Source organism: Pteropus vampyrus, unplaced genomic scaffold, assembly GCF_000151845.1.
Source record: "Pteropus vampyrus isolate Shadow unplaced genomic scaffold, Pvam_2.0 Scaffold30, whole genome shotgun sequence".
NCBI lineage: Eukaryota > Metazoa > Chordata > Mammalia > Chiroptera > Pteropodidae > Pteropus > Pteropus vampyrus.
In genome coordinates, this window is record NW_011888811.1 from 81,114 (window position 1) to 100,695 (window position 19,582).

Here is a 19,582-nt window from a genome sequence, read left to right on the forward strand (position 1 = left end):
GTCCCCAACTCTCTCACCCTCCCCCGGAGCTTATGGCCGAGCTGGATACTCCTTAGATGCTTAAAAAATAATGACCTAGTCGCTCTCACAGCTTTGCCAGGAGCTACCCCGCTACAAGCGAGGCCATGATGCCAGCCGCTGGAATTTGTCTTTCTTTTCCACAAAGACCGTTAACACAATAGCCCGATGTTAACCCAAGTGAATGTGGAGTGGTTAAGCGCAAAGTCATTTTGAAAAAATGTGCGTTGATTCACTCCAAGCGGAAACGAATGTTTCTGCTACATTATGATGCTACACTCTCAGAAAAAGTACATTACATTTGGCAACGTCCCAGGATGCAAAAACACAAATGGCATTAACCCTTTAGTGGCAGGTAACTAACTACCTGTGGTCCTTCTCTCCATCAAAACCTCCCTGCACCTACCCGCTCACAAAAGCGCACGTGTGTGCACACACACACACACACACGCACACACACACACGCACACACACACAGATACACACATACACAGGCACATACACACAGTCGCACACTTAGTCTAGACTTTTCCCTGAAGAATGTGAAATAATCTTCAAGCCTGAGATTATCTTTGCAATTAGCTATCTTATAATCACAGGGTTACTCAAATCTTTCCTGATGAGAAGATGATGATGATACTGATGATCATGGAGATGCTGCCTTGATTGCTTTGGGCATTAAAACAAAATTTACAAACTTAACACACATTGTGATTTACTCATTATCAGTAGTCTTTGAAAAACATAGTAAGTTTGCTATTTCACATCCTTTGAAAGTAACTTGCATATTCTGAAAAAAATTAGTCAGAACATTGGGCATGGGGTCAAGAGACAGGCTTTCTCCTCAGCTGAGTCACTGATTTGTTGTTGACCTTGGGAATGTCCTTGCGCCTCTCTGGGCCTCAGTGACCTCTCCTATAAAGTCAGAGGGTTGATGTAGATGGTGTATCACTTAGGGGTGAAACAGAAATCTGATTACTATGGCTAAACTGAGTAAGTTCTGCTTTAGTTTTCTTCCTTAACGAGAACTCAAAAGACGGTCGGTCAGTCCAGAGCTGCTCCTCCTTCCTTACCATGCAGCCGTCGTCATGGCTGTAAGGTGCTACTGCACATTCCATAGTCTTGTTTTCCAGAAAAAAAGAGCGGGGAGGGCTCTGGGCGAAAAACATGTGTGCTCATTGAATCTGTCCCTTCCCTCTTGATTTAATTGGGGAAAAACTGCGTTCCTGAAGATCAACCAGTTTGCTTCTGCTGATGCTCACCAGACAGAGTTGGGTCACATGACCTAACCTACTACAAAGACATTGTTAATTGAGCACATTGTGATCACAAAAAAAAAAATCAGGGTTCAGTTATCCAGGAGGAGGGGAAGAAGGGCTTTTGTGTGAGCACTCAGCCATGTCTGCCAGACAGTTTCTGTTTTACTCTGTCTTGGATGTTCTATGAATTGCACTCTAAAACCTATCAGTACCCAATTCGGCGTCCTCACTACATGGGTCCCTAGTGTATAAAGTGCTTAGTCCTGGTTTGGATCCTGAGGGTTACCTCATTGGCATGCTTGGTGGAAGCCTGCTAATGCCAGCACCTGGTAGAAGGCAGGGCGGGGTGGGGATGGGGAGTCACGCATTCGCTAGGCTGGCCTCCTCTTCCTGTTCTCTTATTCCCGAGGGAGACAGGCAAGAAGCAGCCATGTAACTAATGAGTAACAGGAAAACGCTTTCAGACTGATGATATACTTCCTCTTCCTCAGAGTCCAGGCTAAGAAGTGGGGGAGGGGGGACATGTTTGCAAAAACATCCTTTACTCTGGTTTTCTGCAGTGGACATCTGTGGCTTTGTTTGACCTCTCCATAACTCCATAAATGTTTTCTTTTGGGAAACTCTGCCTCCCTCGATGGATGTAGGCTTGGTGGGAGTGGCGATGGAGAGGTCATCCGAGGGAGGCCAATAGAGCCGTGTCCCCTGGAGACCGGCTCTTCAGGAGAGCGATGAAACAGCCCGAAAGCAAAGCCGCAGCACCTGCCCTGGATGCTGGAGAGGCTCTGGCCCGGTCCTTCACAGCCTGCTTCTCCTTGTCCTTCTCATAAGTGCCTTCTCTGACTAAGGCAGCCACAGTCAGGGTCTTGTTCTTGCAACCCCAAACCCTGAAAAGCATTATCTTTTAATTGCATTAATTCATCCTACAGGTATTTCGCAAACAACAAGGAGTCTGTGATACTTCAGGACGAACGCTCAGGCCAGGGTGAATCTGCCTCTAATCCTCTACAGGACCTGGTACATACCTCTTCGCCTCTCTGAGCCTCGGTCTCCTCATTGGTAAAACGGTGGGTTGGACCAGAACTGTACTATTGTCCGAAATGCTTCAGGATTTCTCCTCAGAAAATCCTGAGGGTCCACATGATGAGCTCAAGAGTGACTATTATAATAGGCTCTGGGCCCCGAGTCCACTTCAAACAGATCAGCTCAGCTTTCGTCCAACATATGGATTGAGCATGAGATTTTTTTTTTGATTGGTCCTCAGATAAAAATAAATGTTTGAAAAATGCTGGGCAGTATGATCTCTGATGGGCCCTTCCAGCTCGGACAGTCTGTGATTCTCAGCAGGTGGAATATTTGGTGGCATCTTTTCATTCATCAGCATAATTGGGAGTGCAGGAAAGCCTGCCAAAACATTATACCTAAATAAAATCTCTGTGTGCAAATCAACGACAATGAAGGACATTCCACAAAGAGCAGGCTACGTGACAGAACTAGAGAAAACGCAAAGATTCCTGCTCTGTAATTCTGGCATTGCCCGGGGCGCATCTGGGAAGGGAAGCCTACCAGGGCTTCCTCTAGCCTTGGCCGTTGTGAAGCGAACAATGCGAACTCGTATGCAAACCAAATCCGGGCCCGAGTTTCACTGGGCATATTCAATCTTTTCTAAAAACTTTAAATCACTTATCAATATTCATAAAGTGGAAAATGCAATGAAAAATTCTGTTTCCTGGCTTCTTTTGCAACGCTAGATGTGACAACATCGGCCTCATGTTCTAATAGGACGGCGATCAGTGAAGCCAGACAGTGACTGCCCCTTTCAGCTGGCACATCTGCTTCACTTTTTTCCAGGCCCCGCCGCTCCTTCCCGTACACCTGCCCCTGAGGCCAGGCGCTGCGACCAGGTAGGCCTGCGCTTGCGTTATACATTTTTGTTTTTTTCCTATTACAGAGTAATGGTAAATGAAACAAAATATTTCCTATACCCTTGTTTTAATCTAAAGTGGAAAAACAAGGATAGAGACAGGCCTGCTTTTCTAGAAAAAGGGGGTAGAGATGATATTTCTTTATGACAGTGGTTTTCAGATGGGGTAGTGTTGCACATCCCGCCCGCTCCCATCCTCCCACCCCCCCCAGGACGTGTGGCAATGTCTAGAGACTTTTTTGGTTGTTACAACTAGGGAGGATGCTGCTGGGAACCAGTGAGTAGAGGTCAGGGATATTATTACATATCCCACGATGCACAGGGCAGCCTCTGCAGTAGAGATTTATCCAACCCCAAATGCTGACAGTCCCCACTTTACGGATTTCTGCTGGTTTAAGGTGCCCCGGCCCCTTGGCTCTTTTACATCATCTGCCTGGGCCTGGCCCTTCAGGCCCCGGTGATACGGGCCTGGCATTGATGATTAAGGGGCCAGAACAGGAAAATCATTTTCTGTCCTGATGGGGCAAGGGTGAAAATGACAAAAATTCTGACATGGGTATGGCCTCTGTGGCTTCAGTGTCTCTCTCAGTTTTCGCTCTTATGATCCTTATAGGCACCCGAGAGACAGTGCTATTTCCCCTCCCACCCAGTGTCACACGGTCCCTTTGCTTTGGACCTCATAGCTTGTAAACAACAGGGCAAGGCCTAAGGCAGAGACGTGTTCTGGGCCTCGTTCCCAGATTCCCCTTCGATCTGGGGAGCCACTTCACAGCCCTCCTGTTCCCAGTGCATGCTCTTAGCCCGAGTCCAGTGCTGCCAGCAAGCACGGACCCAGACTGCTACTCTACACGCTGTGCTTCCCCTGCAAAAATGGCCCTTGCTGGAAAGGGCAAGAAACTGCTATCCGAGAAACAGATGAGGACTGAAGGACACAAAGAGGTCTGGGGAAGCGACAAGCGAGGTCAGGGAGATAATTCAGGTTGAACCCAAGAGCTGAGCACAGTCCCTGCAAGCGTCCTGGCTGAAGCGGCTCAATGTCAAAGCCCATGGCAGAGCAACTCAGCAGCAGAGTGTCAAGGAGGCTCCAAAAACCAGAAGTAAAAGCACCTCATTACTCATTGCTCCTCACTAATCCATCTATCCCCTCACCCCTTCAGCACATGTTGAGTCAGGCCTCGGGCAAAGTATGTGGCCCCCATCTTTGTGGAAGCAAAACCAACCTCTGGGATTTGTAGCTGTTTGATCTCAAGCAAGCTACTTCCTACGCTAAGTTTTCCGATCAATAAAAAGAAGGGGAAAATTTCCATCTTGCAGGAGGTAATGTGAAGATTAAAAAAGATCTACTTAGCACAGGCCTGACTCAGACTGATTCCATCTCCCTTTCTTCCTCCCACGGGTACCACTCAGCTCTTACATGATTCCTGTGGCTCACCAAGGCAGAGACAGCTGCTGGGGTCACTGTCCGGCTCAAATCAAGTCACAAAAGACCCCTGTCTTTCACAGAACCAATTCTTCCCCATGAGGCTAGACGGTCTTTTATGGATCACAACATCACGTAAGATGCAGGATGCAGAACAGCCCACCGATCACCAGGAGCACACGTGCGATGTGTAAAATCGTGACGTCTCACAGCTGTCCCGCCCTTCTTCCTTCTTGTAAATTCCAATTTGACATTTTAACCCCCAGGGGCATCAAGCAGAAGCCGATCCACAGCTGTTTGGGGGAGGTGGGTGGGGACGGGCACCCTCTCTTATCAGACACTTATTAAGGACCCGAGGTGCATACAGTGATAAACTGTTATTTCAAGCTCCCACTGCTGAAATCCCTGTAGCCCTCTAACAGATGGTCTTCAAGAAGGAGCTTGGCGGGTGCAGATGTGTCTGTCTGGATGCGTGTGCCTACTCACCAAGCTTGTACCACATATCACGGATGGAGAAGCCAATTAGCCGTCTCATGTCCCCATACCTAGGAAGAACAAAAAAAACGTCTGCTTCAGGCACCATCTCAGAGATTCTCAGGAAACACCCCCTTCAGGAGATCCAAACATGCAACCTACTTATTCAGGATTTTGTTGTATTTGGCGTGCGAGAACTGCTCCAGCTGCAGAGAATCCTGAGTGATAAAAGCCACCGCCAGATGAAAATAGTTATTCCACAGCTGTAAATGAAAGAGTAGAGAACAGTCATGAAGAGGGTCTGAAGTGGGAAGGCATATTAAATGCTGGGTAACTTGAATAATTTATGACGATGGCAGAAGACAGAGGCAGAACCAGCTTAATTCTGTGCACTGCAATTTTCTAACTGGCACTGACTCTGAAATTAACATCCTGGCCAAAGCGAGGACAATGGATACATTTCTCGAGGCGCTGACCGTGTCCCATCTCTGATGACAGGATTTGGGCATAGAGGAGGATTTTAGGGCTGCTTTTCTTTTTGTTTTGCCGCATTCGTTTTTCAAAAGACAAATAACTCACCCCAGCTGGGTGCCCCATGAGCTGGCTCCTCCGCTTCAGCTTAGAGGGTGAGGGCTAAGTGAGGGACGCTCAGCCTCTCTGGGAGTCCTCTTGAATTCCCTCACACCTTCCAATGGCATCCAGCCGCTAAGAGCACAGCATCGGCTTCCCACAGACCCGGGTACAGATACCAGTACTAGCTCTTACTAGCTGGGTTGTCTTTGGCTAGTTCCCTGAACTTTCTTTCTTTCTTTTTTTTTAACCTATGAGAAAAATAACAGTAACTACCATAAAGGATTGTTATAATTGCTGAATGAGATGATATGATCATGAAGGCATCCACTACAGGCTTAGCATGTGCCCAGTGCGCAGTAAACGGAATGGTGGTGCCGGCGGTGGCACTGGTTGAAGAATATTTGTATGCCTTGTCTTTCCAACTGTCTGTCATTTATTTGGATCCCCAATGCCATCCTCAGCACAATGGCTTGCATAAGAGCTGGGCTCCAGAAAAACACTTATTGATCACCATATCGTTAGAGAAATTCTCCAGTTGTTTCGAGAGGTCTCAGATTTTTTTTTTTTTATCTCCCTGCACCCAGCCGCCTGGTGGCATGTCTCCTAAGTGCCCAGATCAGCTGGCTCAGAAAAGCCAGAGGGGCTTTTGCAAAATGCATGGCTCCCCTTTCCTGGGGAAGAGGTAAGGTGATTTCTGATTGGGAATTTAATATTTTAAAGTCTAGGACAATAGAAGATTAGAGCTGGAATAAATCGAAGGGTTATCTGATCCAACTTTCTTATTTCACAGATGTAAACAGTGAAATCCAGCCAAAGTCCCATTGCGAGTGGGTGTAACCAGAATTTAGTTATTTTTACTTAAAGCTTAAAAAATTATACCGGTAAAACACGCTTGGAAAAAAAAAGTTATTTTCAACCCTACCTTGGATCCTCATCTAATTTCCCAGAAGAAAATCTTAACAATTTCTCGGCTATCTTTCCCCAAATTTTGCATGTATAAACAAACATACGGATAGACATTTTTAACAGTCTGCCGTACTTTGCTGCATTTTCCTCCTGAATCTGCCTTGCGGATGCTCCCATATCGGCGTGCATAGATCTGCTTCCTTCTCCTTCACTGCGTCACGGCATTCTGCTGTAAGGATGTGCTTCCATTCTAACCAGTTCCCTCTTCGTGATATTTAGCCCGACTCCAACTTCTTTCTTCTTTAGCATCGGTGCCGTAATTGACACCCTTGTTTATACATCTTTATCCACGAGAGACTGTAATGCAGTAAACATTCCTAGGGCTGCAACTCTGAAGACAAAGGGTCTATGCAGATTTTGTTGTCTTTTATTCTCTTTGTTGATCGTTTTCATAGATACTGTCAGGTCGCATTCCAGGATTCCAGTCTCATCACCAGCTCCGTTACCATGAGCAAGGCACCCTACCTCTCAGAGTCTCAGTTCCCTTACCTGGAAAATGAGGTAATAGTATCTGAAAGGGGTAGTTATAAGGACCAAATGAGGAAGTCTCTACCTGGTAAACTCCTACTCAGTCTTGTGATCTCAGTTCAAAAATCACTTCCTGGGACTCAAGCAGACTCACCTGTTATTCACCCTCATTACACCCTGTTCACAGGATTTATGACACATTTTAAGCAGAACTAACTTATTTTCTGTCCCCTCTACTGGATATAAGCATCATGCAGGCAAGTACCTCATATTTTATTCACTTTTGTATATCCGAAATCTAGCATTGCATCTAACACAGCCATGCGCTCAAGAAATGCTTGTTGAATGTCTACTTAGCACAGGCCTGACTCAGACTGATTCCATCTCCCTTTCTTCCTCCCACGGGTACCACTCAGCTCTTACATGATTCCTGTAGCTCACCAAGGCAGAGACAGCTGCTGGGGTCACTGTCCGGCTCAAGTCAAGTCACAAAAGACCCCTGTCTTTCACAGAACCAATTCTTCCCCATGAGGCTAGACGGTCTTTTATGGATCACAACATCACGTAAGATGCAGGATGCAGAACAGCCCACCGATCACCAGGAGCACACGTGCGATGTGTAAAATCGTGACGTCTCACAGCTGTCCCGCCCTTCTTCCTTCTTGTAAATTCCAATTTGACATTTTAACCCCCAGGGGCATCAAGCAGAAGCCGATCCACAGCTGTTTGGGGGAGGTGGGTGGGGACGGGCACCCTCTCTTATCAGACACTTATTAAGGACCCGAGGTGCATACAGTGATAAACTGTTATTTCAAGCTCCCACTGCTGAAATCCCTGTAGCCCTCTAACAGATGGTCTTCAAGAAGGAGCTTGGCGGGTGCAGATGTGTCTGTCTGGATGCGTGTGCCTACTCACCAAGCTTGTACCACATATCACGGATGGAGAAGCCAATTAGCCGTCTCATGTCCCCATACCTAGGAAGAACAAAAAAACGTCTGCTTCAGGCACCATCTCAGAGATTCTCAAGGAACACCCCCTTCAGGAGATCCAAACATGCAACCTACTTATTCAGGATTTTGTTGTATTTGGCGTGCGAGAACTGCTCCAGCTGCAGAGAATCCTGAGTGATAAAAGCCACCGCCAGATGAAAATAGTTATTCCACAGCTGTAAATGAAAGAGTAGAGAACAGTCATGAAGAGGGTCTGAAGTGGGAAGGCATATTAAATGCTGGGTAACGTGAATAATTTATGACGATGGCAGAAGACAGAGGCAGAACCAGCTTAATTCTGTGCACTGCAATTTTCTAACTGGCACTGACTCTGAAATTAACATCCTGGCCAAAGCGAGGACAATGGATACATTTCTCGAGGCGCTGACCGTGTCCCATCTCTGATGACAGGATTTGGGCATAGAGGAGGATTTTAGGGCTGCTTTTCTTTTTGTTTTGCCGCATTCGTTTTTCAAAAGACAAATAACTCACCCCAGCTGGGTGCCCCATGAGCTGGCTCCTCCGCTTCAGCTTAGAGGGTGAGGGCTAAGTGAGGGACGCTCAGCCTCTCTGGGAGTCCTCCTGAATTCCCTCACACCTCCCAATGGCATCCAGCCGCTAAGAGCACAGCATCGGCTTCCCACAGACCCGGGTACAGATACCAGTACTAGCTCTTACTAGCTGGGTTGTCTTTGGCTAGTTCCCTGAACTTTCTTTCTTTCTTTTTTTTTTTTTTTTTAACCTATGAGAAAAATAACAGTAACTACCATAAAGGATTGTTATAATTGCTGAATGAGATGATATGATCATGAAGGCATCCACTACAGGCTTAGCATGTGCCCAGTGCGCAGTAAACGGAATGGTGGTGCCGGCGGTGGCACTGGTTGAAGAATATTTGTATGCCTTGTCTTTCCAACTGTCTGTCATTTATTTGGATCCCCAATGCCATCCTCAGCACAATGGCTTGCATAAGAGCTGGGCTCCAGAAAAACACTTATTGATCACCATATCGTTAGAGAAATTCTCCAGTTGTTTCGAGAGGTCTCAGATTTTTTTTTTTTTATCTCCCTGCACCCAGCCGCCTGGTGGCATGTCTCCTAAGTGCCCAGATCAGCTGGCTCAGAAAAGCCAGAGGGGCTTTTGCAAAATGCATGGCTCCCCTTTCCTGGGGAAGAGGTAAGGTGATTTCTGATTGGGAATTTAATATTTTAAAGTCTAGGACAATAGAAGATTAGAGCTGGAATAAATCGAAGGGTTATCTGATCCAACTTTCTTATTTCACAGATGTAAACAGTGAAATCCAGCCAAAGTCCCATTGCGAGTGGGCGTAACCAGAATTTAGTTATTTTTACTTAAAGCTTAAAAAATTATACCGGTAAAACACACTTGGAAAAAAAAAAGTTATTTTCAACCCTACCTTGGATCCTCATCTAATTTCCCAGAAGAAAATCTTAACAATTTCTTGGCTATCTTTCCCCAAATTTTGTATGTATAAACAAACATACGGATAGACATTTTTAACAGTCTGCCGTACTTTGCTGCGTTTTCCTCCTGAATCTGCCTTGCGGATGCTCCCATATCGGCGTGCATAGATCTGCTTCCTTCTCCTTCACTGCGTCACGGCATTCTGCTGTAAGGATGTGCTTCCATTCTAACCAGTTCCCTCTTCGTGATATTTAGCCCGACTCCAACTTCTTTCTTCTTTAGCATCGGTGCCGTAACTGACACCCTTGTTTATACATCTTTATCCACGAGAGACTGTAGTGCAGTAAACATTCCTAGGGCTGCAACTGTGAAGACAAAGGGTCTATGCAGATTTTGTTGTTTTTTATTCTCTTTGTTGATCGTTTTCATGGATACTGTCAGGTCGCCTTCCAGGATTCCAGTCTCATCACCAGCTCCGTTACCATGAGCAAGGCACCCTACCTCTCAGAGTCTCAGTTCCCTTACCTGGAAAATGAGGTAATAGTATCTGAAAGGGGTAGTTATAAGGACCAAATGAGGAAGTCTCTACCTGGTAAACTCCTACTCAGTCTTGTGATCTCAGTTCAAAAATCACTTCCTGGGACTCAAGCAGACTCACCTGTTATTCACCCTCATTACACCCTGTTCACAGGATTTATGACACATTTTAAGCAGAACTAACTTATTTTCTGTCCCCTCTACTGGATATAAGCATCATGCAGGCAAGTACCTCATATTTTATTCACTTTTGTATATCCGAAATCTAGCATTGCATCTAACACAGCCACGCGCTCAAGAAATGCTTGTTGCATGTGTTCATCAATAAGACCCACGCTCTGCGGGCATTGTTGTTAAATCCTTCTGAGAAACTCTGAGATTTGTATTATTATTCTCCCCATTTGAGAGATCAGGAAACTGAGGCCTAGAGGGTTAAATGCCTTGCCTGGGGTCACACGGCTACAGAATGGTGAAAGTGGCATTTAAATCCAAGTTAATCTCACTCCGGCGCTTGCTGTGTTCTTTATCCATTCTGCTTTTCTGCTAAAATTCCTTTTCTTCTCCTTTCTCAGTTTCCTTTAGCCTTAGTTGTTGGTTAAGGTTTTCGCTGGTTCACCTGATGTTTTGCAGTTTTTATAACAGAGAGAGCAAGGATTATTGATCCTATAAGATTTTTTCTCAATGGTCTTGAATTATTATTTACTCCAAATTCCAACTGAAAAGAAAAACAGTGCCCAGAATATCAGGATTGCTGAAATGCAACCAGTGTGCCCTCCTCTGAGCTATAAAGGCACAGGCGCTGTGACCATTCTGGGGATGTTATTGATTCTGGGAGAGGAAAATTCCAGTTACGGATCAGGTTAGGGACATCAGGCCAGAAGTCGTCTGGGGCCCTCAAGCTGAAGCAGAAAGTGGCAAAGAAACCATTCCCCGTGCATGTGCCCGTCTTCCTGCCTGGCGGAGCTGTCCCACTGTGAGCCTCCCTCTGGGTGGTGCCATGGGCCTCGTCAAAGTTTCCATGGATGCTCCCTCTGTGTGTACACTTCTTCTTGTACTTTTTCTTTTTTTTTTTTTAAATCATTACTGATTACATTTCCCATTATAAAGAACAAGCCTGCCTTTTCATTTCACAGGGTCTCTAGTACAGGTTCAAAAATAATCCCAAGGTGGTTCGGTCCCAAGAAACTGATTCAGAAATGCCTCAATGCTAAGGCTGGGATTATCAGACACAGAGCCAGTTAGAGTTTTCCAAGTAGAGAGAATGATCTTAGGAGCAATCAGACAGCTGCCTAAGACAGAAACAATTTTCCTGGAGCCAAAGAGCACATCCAAGGTATAACCATGGATTCTGGGGCCAATCAGAGTTTCCAACATGGAAAGTCTAATCCTCTGGCCAATCATCATAGAGCTCTCCATCCCAGGACCAGCAAGGGCTAACAAGGACAGCGCTTCTAGAGCTAAATAGAGTTGTCTCCGAAATCTGAAAGGCACCCCGTTTCTAAGAGACAGTACAGAAGAGTAGAAGAGCTTGGGCTTGCAGACGGGTCTGAATCCCAGCAGCCCCGCCGAGTAGTTAGATGACCTTTAACAAAAAAGTCAACCGCTTTTCTGAAGGCCAGTTTATTTGTAAGTAAAATGGGTATATCCCAAACTCACAGGGTTATGAGAATCACAATGCCCTAAGCAGAAGGCTAATAAAGGCTAATCACCTTCTCCAAAAGCTTGGCTGCTAGAAGATGGATTGACAGCCTACTATTGAGATTCCATATTCTTTGAGGGCAGAGCTGTGTTCTGCTGTGCTTCTGAAATCCTCAAAGCATGTGGCCATAGCCTGGACCCATGAAAACTGCTCTTAAACAAAAATCCTTGCTGGGCTGAACGCTAAATCCTTTCTCGGTCTTCCCTGACCACGCAAATGGATGTGAATGCCAGGGCCCAGCATCCTGAATAGGGCCTGGAAATGCAAATTATTTTAGCCCCAAGCAGAAAACATCATTTTCGTAATTTGTAGGTCTTGTCACCTACAGAGTGGCACCACAGAGCGACTCGCTTTTTGCCCTTTAAGTCATAAAGCCACGGTTCCGGAAAAGGCATCACGGATAATCTCATTGCGCCTGCCCCTCCTCTGGACAGGAGCTGCCAAGGCCGGCTGTGCTTCGTGATGGATGCTGTTCCTGCTGATACTAAATGCACAATTAATGAAACCGTAAGAAGGAAACAAGGCGTGTTCCGGGCAGGGTACAGAGAGCAAATCCGTTCTTGCGTGGGGTAAGGAGAACACGGTGTGAGGCGAACAAAGATAAGGTTGAAAAATGATCCTGGTTCTTGAGTACTTTTCAATAAATATCTAAGAAAGTCTCATTATAAAAAGAGACATTTCATTTTGTAATGTTGGCCACTTCCCTGTTTTATAAAATATTGTGGATGTTATGGCTCTGGTTAGTTGTGGTGACCAGAAAGATGCCTCCCTACTGTCCTGTCTACTGAGAACTGACATGTGAGTTCTCAGACCCGACACATTTAGGACCATCATCATCATCGAAATGATAACAATTAGTATAATTATAATGAGCTAATATTTATTAAACGGCTACTATGTTCCTGGCACTGTTCCAAGAACTTTCTGTGAATTAATTTGTTTAATCCTCTCACCAAACCAACAAGATAGCTACTAGTAGGGTCATAATTTGATGTCAAGGAAACAGGCATACAGAAATCAAGTAATTTGCCTGAAGTCTCACAGCTCATAGGCTCAAACCTTCCATGTATAAAATGCCCAATTTTCTGGGCATCTCTCAGATGCAGATTTTCTTTCAGGAAAACAGAATAAAACCTAAAAGAATGGCCTGAAGGACTGCGGCCAAGCTTCTCTTGGAAGGTCCCCTCCCAGGACCATGGGGCAGAGCCAGAGTCAGGACACCGGGGCGAAGCCGCAGGTGCCGATGCCTGCAGGAGATGAACAAAGCAGCCCGCAGGTTTACAGCCCAAACACCGCCTTGCTGCTGCCCGCTAGGTGAGCTGTTCCAAGCTGTCCGTCCAGAAAAGCAATGGCCTTATTAACTTCCCTGAACATACCATAACTGGAGACCACAGGCATCTGGGCCACAGTGGATGGGGATCCAACACTTCTCCCAACCCAAACGGCCAAAGTGACATGTTTTGTTCTCATGTCAAAGATTTGTAACTCTCACCCAGACCCCGCCAGGCAGTGAACCCGATGTGGTATGGAACTCTATGTCTAGCATGTGGATGAGGTGATCTGCGGCCTTTGTGACAGCCACTGTTGTGCCTTAGTCCCAACTCTGTGCTGACGCACTGTGTGACTTCAGGCTATGTACTCATCGCCTTGGACTCTTAACTCTCACATCCTTCCAGCAGAAACGTAACAGTGATAGTAAGTAACGTGTAGGGCAGTTGTAAGGACTGAGGAAGAGAATGCCCGCAGGACGCTTTTCATGGGCTGCGCACGTCTAGGCCGTCAGAAAGGCAGCCACTCTCTTATTGTCATTATCATTATAGTTCCATTGCCTGATTTGAATGCAAGGTAGTGGGAGAGAATCCTATTCAAAGACAATGTTTATTAAATATTTATAGGCTGGCGCTCTCCAGCAGGGGCTCTCATAGCTCTTAGCCTACCAGATCACCTTCTCAAGGAGACCTATTGTGTGTCAGACCTACTGTGTGAGACAAAGTCTTTGCACTCATGTAGCTCATGTTCTGCTGGAGGGAAGAGAGGAAATGTGCATGTAGACACATAAGATAACCTTTAGTGCCCTGAAGAGCCTGCAGCAGGCTAAATGGTGGTACGTAATGACCGTGGGGCTGAGGGCGGGGCCCTTAGACAGGAGTCAGGTGAGGGAGGCCTCTTTGAGGAAGAACAATTTGAAAGGAAACTGGCCGGACCATACGAGTGAGTTCCCCTGGCAAGCGCCTTGGCACATCCCAGTTCCGGAAAAACCCGATGAAGTAGAAAGGGGAGATGTTGTGAGCATTTTACAGCTGAACCAACTGAGACACAGACACAGTCCAGGCCTTTCCAGAGGTTGCTCAGCTGGCAGAGGCCAAGGCCCAGGTAGGGACCGGACATCCCAGATGGGCAGGCCGAAAATGCCATCACCGCAGTTCACTGGCTACTTCCTGTGCTTGCTCTACAGAGATCCTGGGGATCAGGGACTTCATAGGGGTATCCCCTTTGGGGGGCCTTCTCTCATATTTCCAGCCGGAGGTAACAACCTGCACTTTTCCACAGGGTGTCGAAGAATGGGTTCTTCTTGCCTGGGTCTGAAGCAGATACGTCACTCTGCTTGTCCCAGGAAAATGCTTTGAGGCCGCCCTCCCCAGCTCACAGGGCCCCATGTCTTGTCTGAGTACAGAAAGTGACTTCTGGAGGAATCAGGAAGTCACAGAGATGTACTTGAGAGCTTTATTTTTCAGTGTCTATGAGCGGCTGCTTCTCTAGGCTCCAGTGAATAGAACAGTAAGAAAATATAATCCATTTTTAAAAGGTGGCACCCGCTCTGACAATGAATGAATGAAGTAAGTCTCCTCTTTAGCACAAGATCCATTATACAGCCACATTTGCATATGCTGCTCATCTGCTCATTAATGACTATTCAATCAAGGGCCCAGTTCCAAACCCTGAGTAATTCCCTCCCTGCCCACATCCCCCAGCGGAAGCCTCCAGAGACACTGGCAGACCTGTGTGTGCTCTGAGGAACGATCAGCCCAAGATGCCGGAGCAGCCTTGCCGGGGCACCCGAGCCACCTCGGGTGCTTTCTACTCACCTGGAACTCAAAGTTCGTGTGTTCCAGGAACTTCTGATTCATGATTTCTGCAAACTTGTTGATAGCTCTCAGGAAGACCCTGCAAGAGGACAGAAGTTCACCATGCCATCTGAGCATGCTCCCTCAGGGACCCCTCCCCTCCCCCATGCTCCAGACCAAAGATCCCTCAGTGAGGGTCCCAAAAACCCACCTTAACACCTGCTCACACCGTAGACCTGGGAGCACGTTTGCCTTGCAAGAACACGAGGACCATCTGTTTAACTTCCTTTAGAAAATTTGTATTGTCTTTTGTTTAAACCATTACATGCTTATGGCAGAAAACTCATGCCATCCAGAAAGATAGGAAGAGAAACTGCCCCCTCCTTAAGCAAATGAACAAATCCTACCAAATCCTACCATCCGGGGACCACCATCATCGACATTTTGAAGAACATAATTTCAAAGTTCTCCCTAGACGTATACGTACGAACAATATTTTACAGGTACCATTTCGATAAATGGGGTGAATGATAAATTCTGTTTCATAGCCTGTCTTTTTCACTCAACAATATACTGTGTGTGCCTTTCATGCCAATGAACTCAGATGTGCATCATCCCTTTTAATCACTGAAAAGCATTCCAATGTATGGATGCATCACAGTTTATTTAATGAGTCTTTTATTGATAAACCTTTATGTTGTTTCACAGTTTTTATTTGTTACAAGCAGTGTTTCAGTGATTACTCTGTACACTTTGCACCTCATATATATAATACATCTTCCCCAGTCTTCTCTTCAAAGTGGTAATACTGATCAAATGTTATGCACGTTTAACATTTTGGTACTTGTTGTCAATTGTGTTTCTTCTTAAAAGTCTTCCCATCCATCTCTTCCTCTCGCTCCTCCTGCCAAGCCCTACAGACTGGTCTTGCAGCCTCCTATGTCTTGTCCCCTCCATCTCAAGAGCACCTGACCCTACAGGACAGCTCCAGTCATGTCAATCACCCAGGTCAATGCCCTCCATGATTGGACCCCGATCTTCTTTCCCAGACTCATTTCTCACTATCACCCTGTGCTTCTGGTTGTTTTCTGAGTATATAGCTTTGTTCTTTCTTTGTACAGAATACCCCTCTCCTTCTAATCTCTCTAGGGCAAGGTCTGCTGAATTTTTGTGTCCCCCAAATGATACGCATTGCAACTCGTTCCCCAGCATTCATCACGGTCTAGGATGATTTGTCTGGCTCAGTAATGTGTCTCGTCCACTAGACTATACTTACCTTGAAATCAGAGATCCCCGCCATGATCTCATCTACTCTCCAATCCACATGCCTTTGATTCCCAGGTTTATATATCTTCCTTCCTGGCCGCTCCCTGAGCTCCAGCTTGCATTCCAGCTCTCTGCTAACAGGCATCTCACACATACTCGTCAAAAACTCACCTGCCATGACCTGCCCTCTTTCTGTGGTCTTCCCATATAATTAAGGACAACTCCATTCTTCCAGTTGCCCAAGTGGGGAAAAACCTTGGTAGCATCCTTGACTTTTCTCTTTTTCTTACATCCTACCCTCAGCCAATCAGCAAAACCTCTTAACAATACTTTCAAAACAAATCATCCAGAATTTGCTACTGTCACTGATCTGAACCGAGCCACTATCATTTCTCTCCTGGATGCCTATAGTCACCTTCCAACTGCTACATGCCCAACTGTGGCCAAGTCTCCATGGTGTGTGTGTGTATGTGTGTGTGTGTGTGTGTGTGTGTGTGTGCGCGCGCGCGCGTGCGCATACGTTTGTAAAATCTTGGAGATGATCGATCTTACCTGTACCATTGTCTCTAATTTTTTATTAACAATGGACAATCAATAATTTCTCTATTGAGCGGCTGATCCAGGAAGAATACCTATTTAGCCTACCCGAGACTCAATGGGAAGCCAGGAAAGAAAGTGTTTATTTGAAGATGATTGCTTTGGGTAATAACTGGGACTCGATTCTGCTGAGGAACCTCTGAGAGACTATAGAACAGAGGTCCCCAAGCTTTTTGGCACCAGGGACCCATGCTTCTGAGAATCTAATGCCTGAGGATCTGAGGTGGAGCTGAGGCTGTGATGCCAGCACTGGGGAGTGGCTGCAAATACAGATGAAGCTTTGCTCACTCACCTGCCACTCACCTCCTGATGTGTGGCCTACCTCCTAACAGGCCATGGACCAGTACCAGTCCGTGGTCCAGGGGTTGGGGACCCCTGGTACAGGATACACCTGCACATCAGAGGTGCCCCTCCCAGATAGTGAGGAAGCTGAGCTCTTTATCCATTAATGCCAGCTCCTCACTGGCTGAAAGTTGCTCTTACATGGACATTAAGCCCCTAGAAATTTTGGCCTGCCCTGCAGGGGAGTTGAGTGCCCTCCTGCAGCCAGAGAAAGCCCAGAGAATGAAATAAGGGGAAAGCCCTCAGGATGCACGGGAAATGCCCACTAAAGCTGCAAGTGTTTTTCAGATGGGCCAGGAGTTTGGGCAGGGCACCTACAGCATCTGCTGTATCAGACATTGCTTGTGAGGAACTCAGGGCTAGGTGTTCATTAAACACTTAAATGTTTGTTGAACAAAGGAGGCAATGCATCTGGTATTGAGATCACAAGGTTTGTACACACACGCGCACACACGCACACGCGCGCGCTCAACTAGAAGTGATTCTGGCCTTGCCACTTCCCCTCTGCGTGGGTTTGGGGCTTATTAATATCACCTTTCATGCCTCAGTTTCCTTGCTTGTGAAACAGCAGCAACGCAACCCCTTTTATAGAGTTGCTGCTGGGTTTAATGACGGACGCAGGGTAAGTGCTGAGCACGGTGCCTGATACATGGTGACGACAGTAACGTGGCAGCTGTGGCCACTTCGGACCCCTCTGGGTCGCCTCGTTCTTCTTCCACAGGCAGGGACTGATGGCAAAATGAGCGGTCAGAGGACAGGGAGCAACCTGAGGCAGGCAGGACCATGTGAAAATAGGAAGTAAAAGTCCCACAAAATCCGGTGCCCTATGTCTGCCAAAAAGTGAGATTTCTTTACTTTTGCTCTTCTGCCATTTGCTAATATGCTTTTGAAGAAACGTTTACATATTTCCCTTAAAGATGAGTATCTGATTCCCAGACAGACATGTAGTGAGTGGCTGTTATGTTATGTATAAACATTTTAGATTCTAATGCGATGCCAACATGAGGGGTTTGCATGTCCTCAGCAGCAACAAAACTATCAGTAGTTTCAGAAACAGTCATTATTTTGATTGTTGGCCCAAACCTGTCTCCAGCTCTCAAAGGCCAGTGCATTAACCAGAAGCTGATCGGCCGCCTGTGCCGATGGGGGAGACTGGTGGGGCAGACGGGTTGAGGGACAGTGAATCAAGTTTCCTCTCTCTCTCTCTCTGGATTCTTCCGCAGCCGCCCTCTGGGAATCAGAACATCGCTTAACTTTGGTTTCCCAGGTTTGGTTTTGGAAAAGTAGGTCTTTTGTCTTCTCTTTTTCCTCCTTTTTCTAAAAAAAAAGTAACTGTACTTAAGGCCTAAGCACTAACATGGTGAGGTGGGTTAGAATGAAAATCCTTTCAACTCTTTCTGTTACTTTCAGCAATGAACTTGAATTGTTGAAAACAAAGTTCATGATCAGATCTCACCTGACATTTCCTGCATCTCATCTAGGAAGTGTAGCAGGCTCTTTGAGGGTTGATAATGATCACAGTCACAGTGACCGAGGACAAGGATGTGCCAGGCTCTGTGCTCAGTACTTTGCATGAATTCTTTCTTTTTTTCTTTTTTTAACTCTCACACTAGCTTCCTGAGTTAGATATTGTTTCCATTTTAGAGATGTGAGTTTAGGTAATTTTCCCCCAAACCCAGCCAGTACATGCAGAACCATGATTTAAATAAAGACATCCTCAGTATTTAAGCACCATGCTAGTCTGTCCACAAGGAAATCTCTGTAATCCTGTTCAACGCAAGTTGTAAGCTCACTTTATTAACAGCGACGATGGAAGTATCATAGTTATTATCATTCATAGACCCTGTGCTAAGTGCTCTGTAGACATTATTTCATTTAATTCTACAAACTGAGGCCGGTGCTATTGTTACATCCACAGAAGAGGAAACTGAGCACTGGAAATATCGAATAATGTCTCCACATTCATACAGCTAAAAAGCAGCAGGGTCCAGACCCAGACTCAGATCTGGCTTTTTCTAAAGCCTTTGCAACTAACCAGAAAGGTATACTGGCTCCCCGAGGCCAGCGTGCATGGTCTTGGGCACTGGGCATGCTCGTGCTCACGCCCACCATGCACGGAGCCCCTTCACACTCTGTCCCCATCAGCCTGCTGCTGCCCACAGCTGAATGGGCGCAGGGCGGACGCTTGACCCAGGAAGTCTTCCACGGAGCGCCAGCAGCCTGCGTGTGATCTTCTGGTTTCACTCAGCCTGGAGGGGGTAGATCAAATCCCTTTAGGTGGTCCAAAAGCAGGACTACCAGGGAGAATGCAGTGAACCTGGGCCCTGAGCGGAAGCCATGAGCAGATGATTCTGTGAGAAAGCAGAAGCCATGTGCAGGAGAAGTCAGCTGCTGTGAGTAGGAGGAAGCTGGCAGGAAGAGAAGCCAACCCCGAGGCCGGTATCCCGAAAACCGCTGCCCACGAAGCCCCACTGCAGCCGCTGGACTGGCTCCCCAGGTTCCTACTTCCCGTGCGGCAGACAAACCCTCGTTACTGGAGTTGGCCAAGAGTGTTTTGTCTCCA

General features: G+C 46.5%; 1 protein-coding gene across 1 annotated transcript in view; it reads right to left on the bottom strand.

Moving 5' to 3' along the window:
• The window catches only part of DOCK2 (dedicator of cytokinesis 2), a 370,198-nt gene that overhangs the window by 67,093 nt on the left and 283,523 nt on the right, over positions 1-19,582 (bottom strand). Inside the window, exons 30-32 of the mRNA XM_023528646.1 lie at positions 14,836-14,914; positions 8,164-8,264; positions 8,015-8,073 (exon numbers count right to left, since the gene is read on the bottom strand). Of these exons, the coding sequence (XP_023384414.1) occupies positions 8,015-8,073; positions 8,164-8,264; positions 14,836-14,914 (239 nt within the window). The remainder of the gene's footprint in view (positions 1-8,014; positions 8,074-8,163; positions 8,265-14,835; positions 14,915-19,582) is intronic.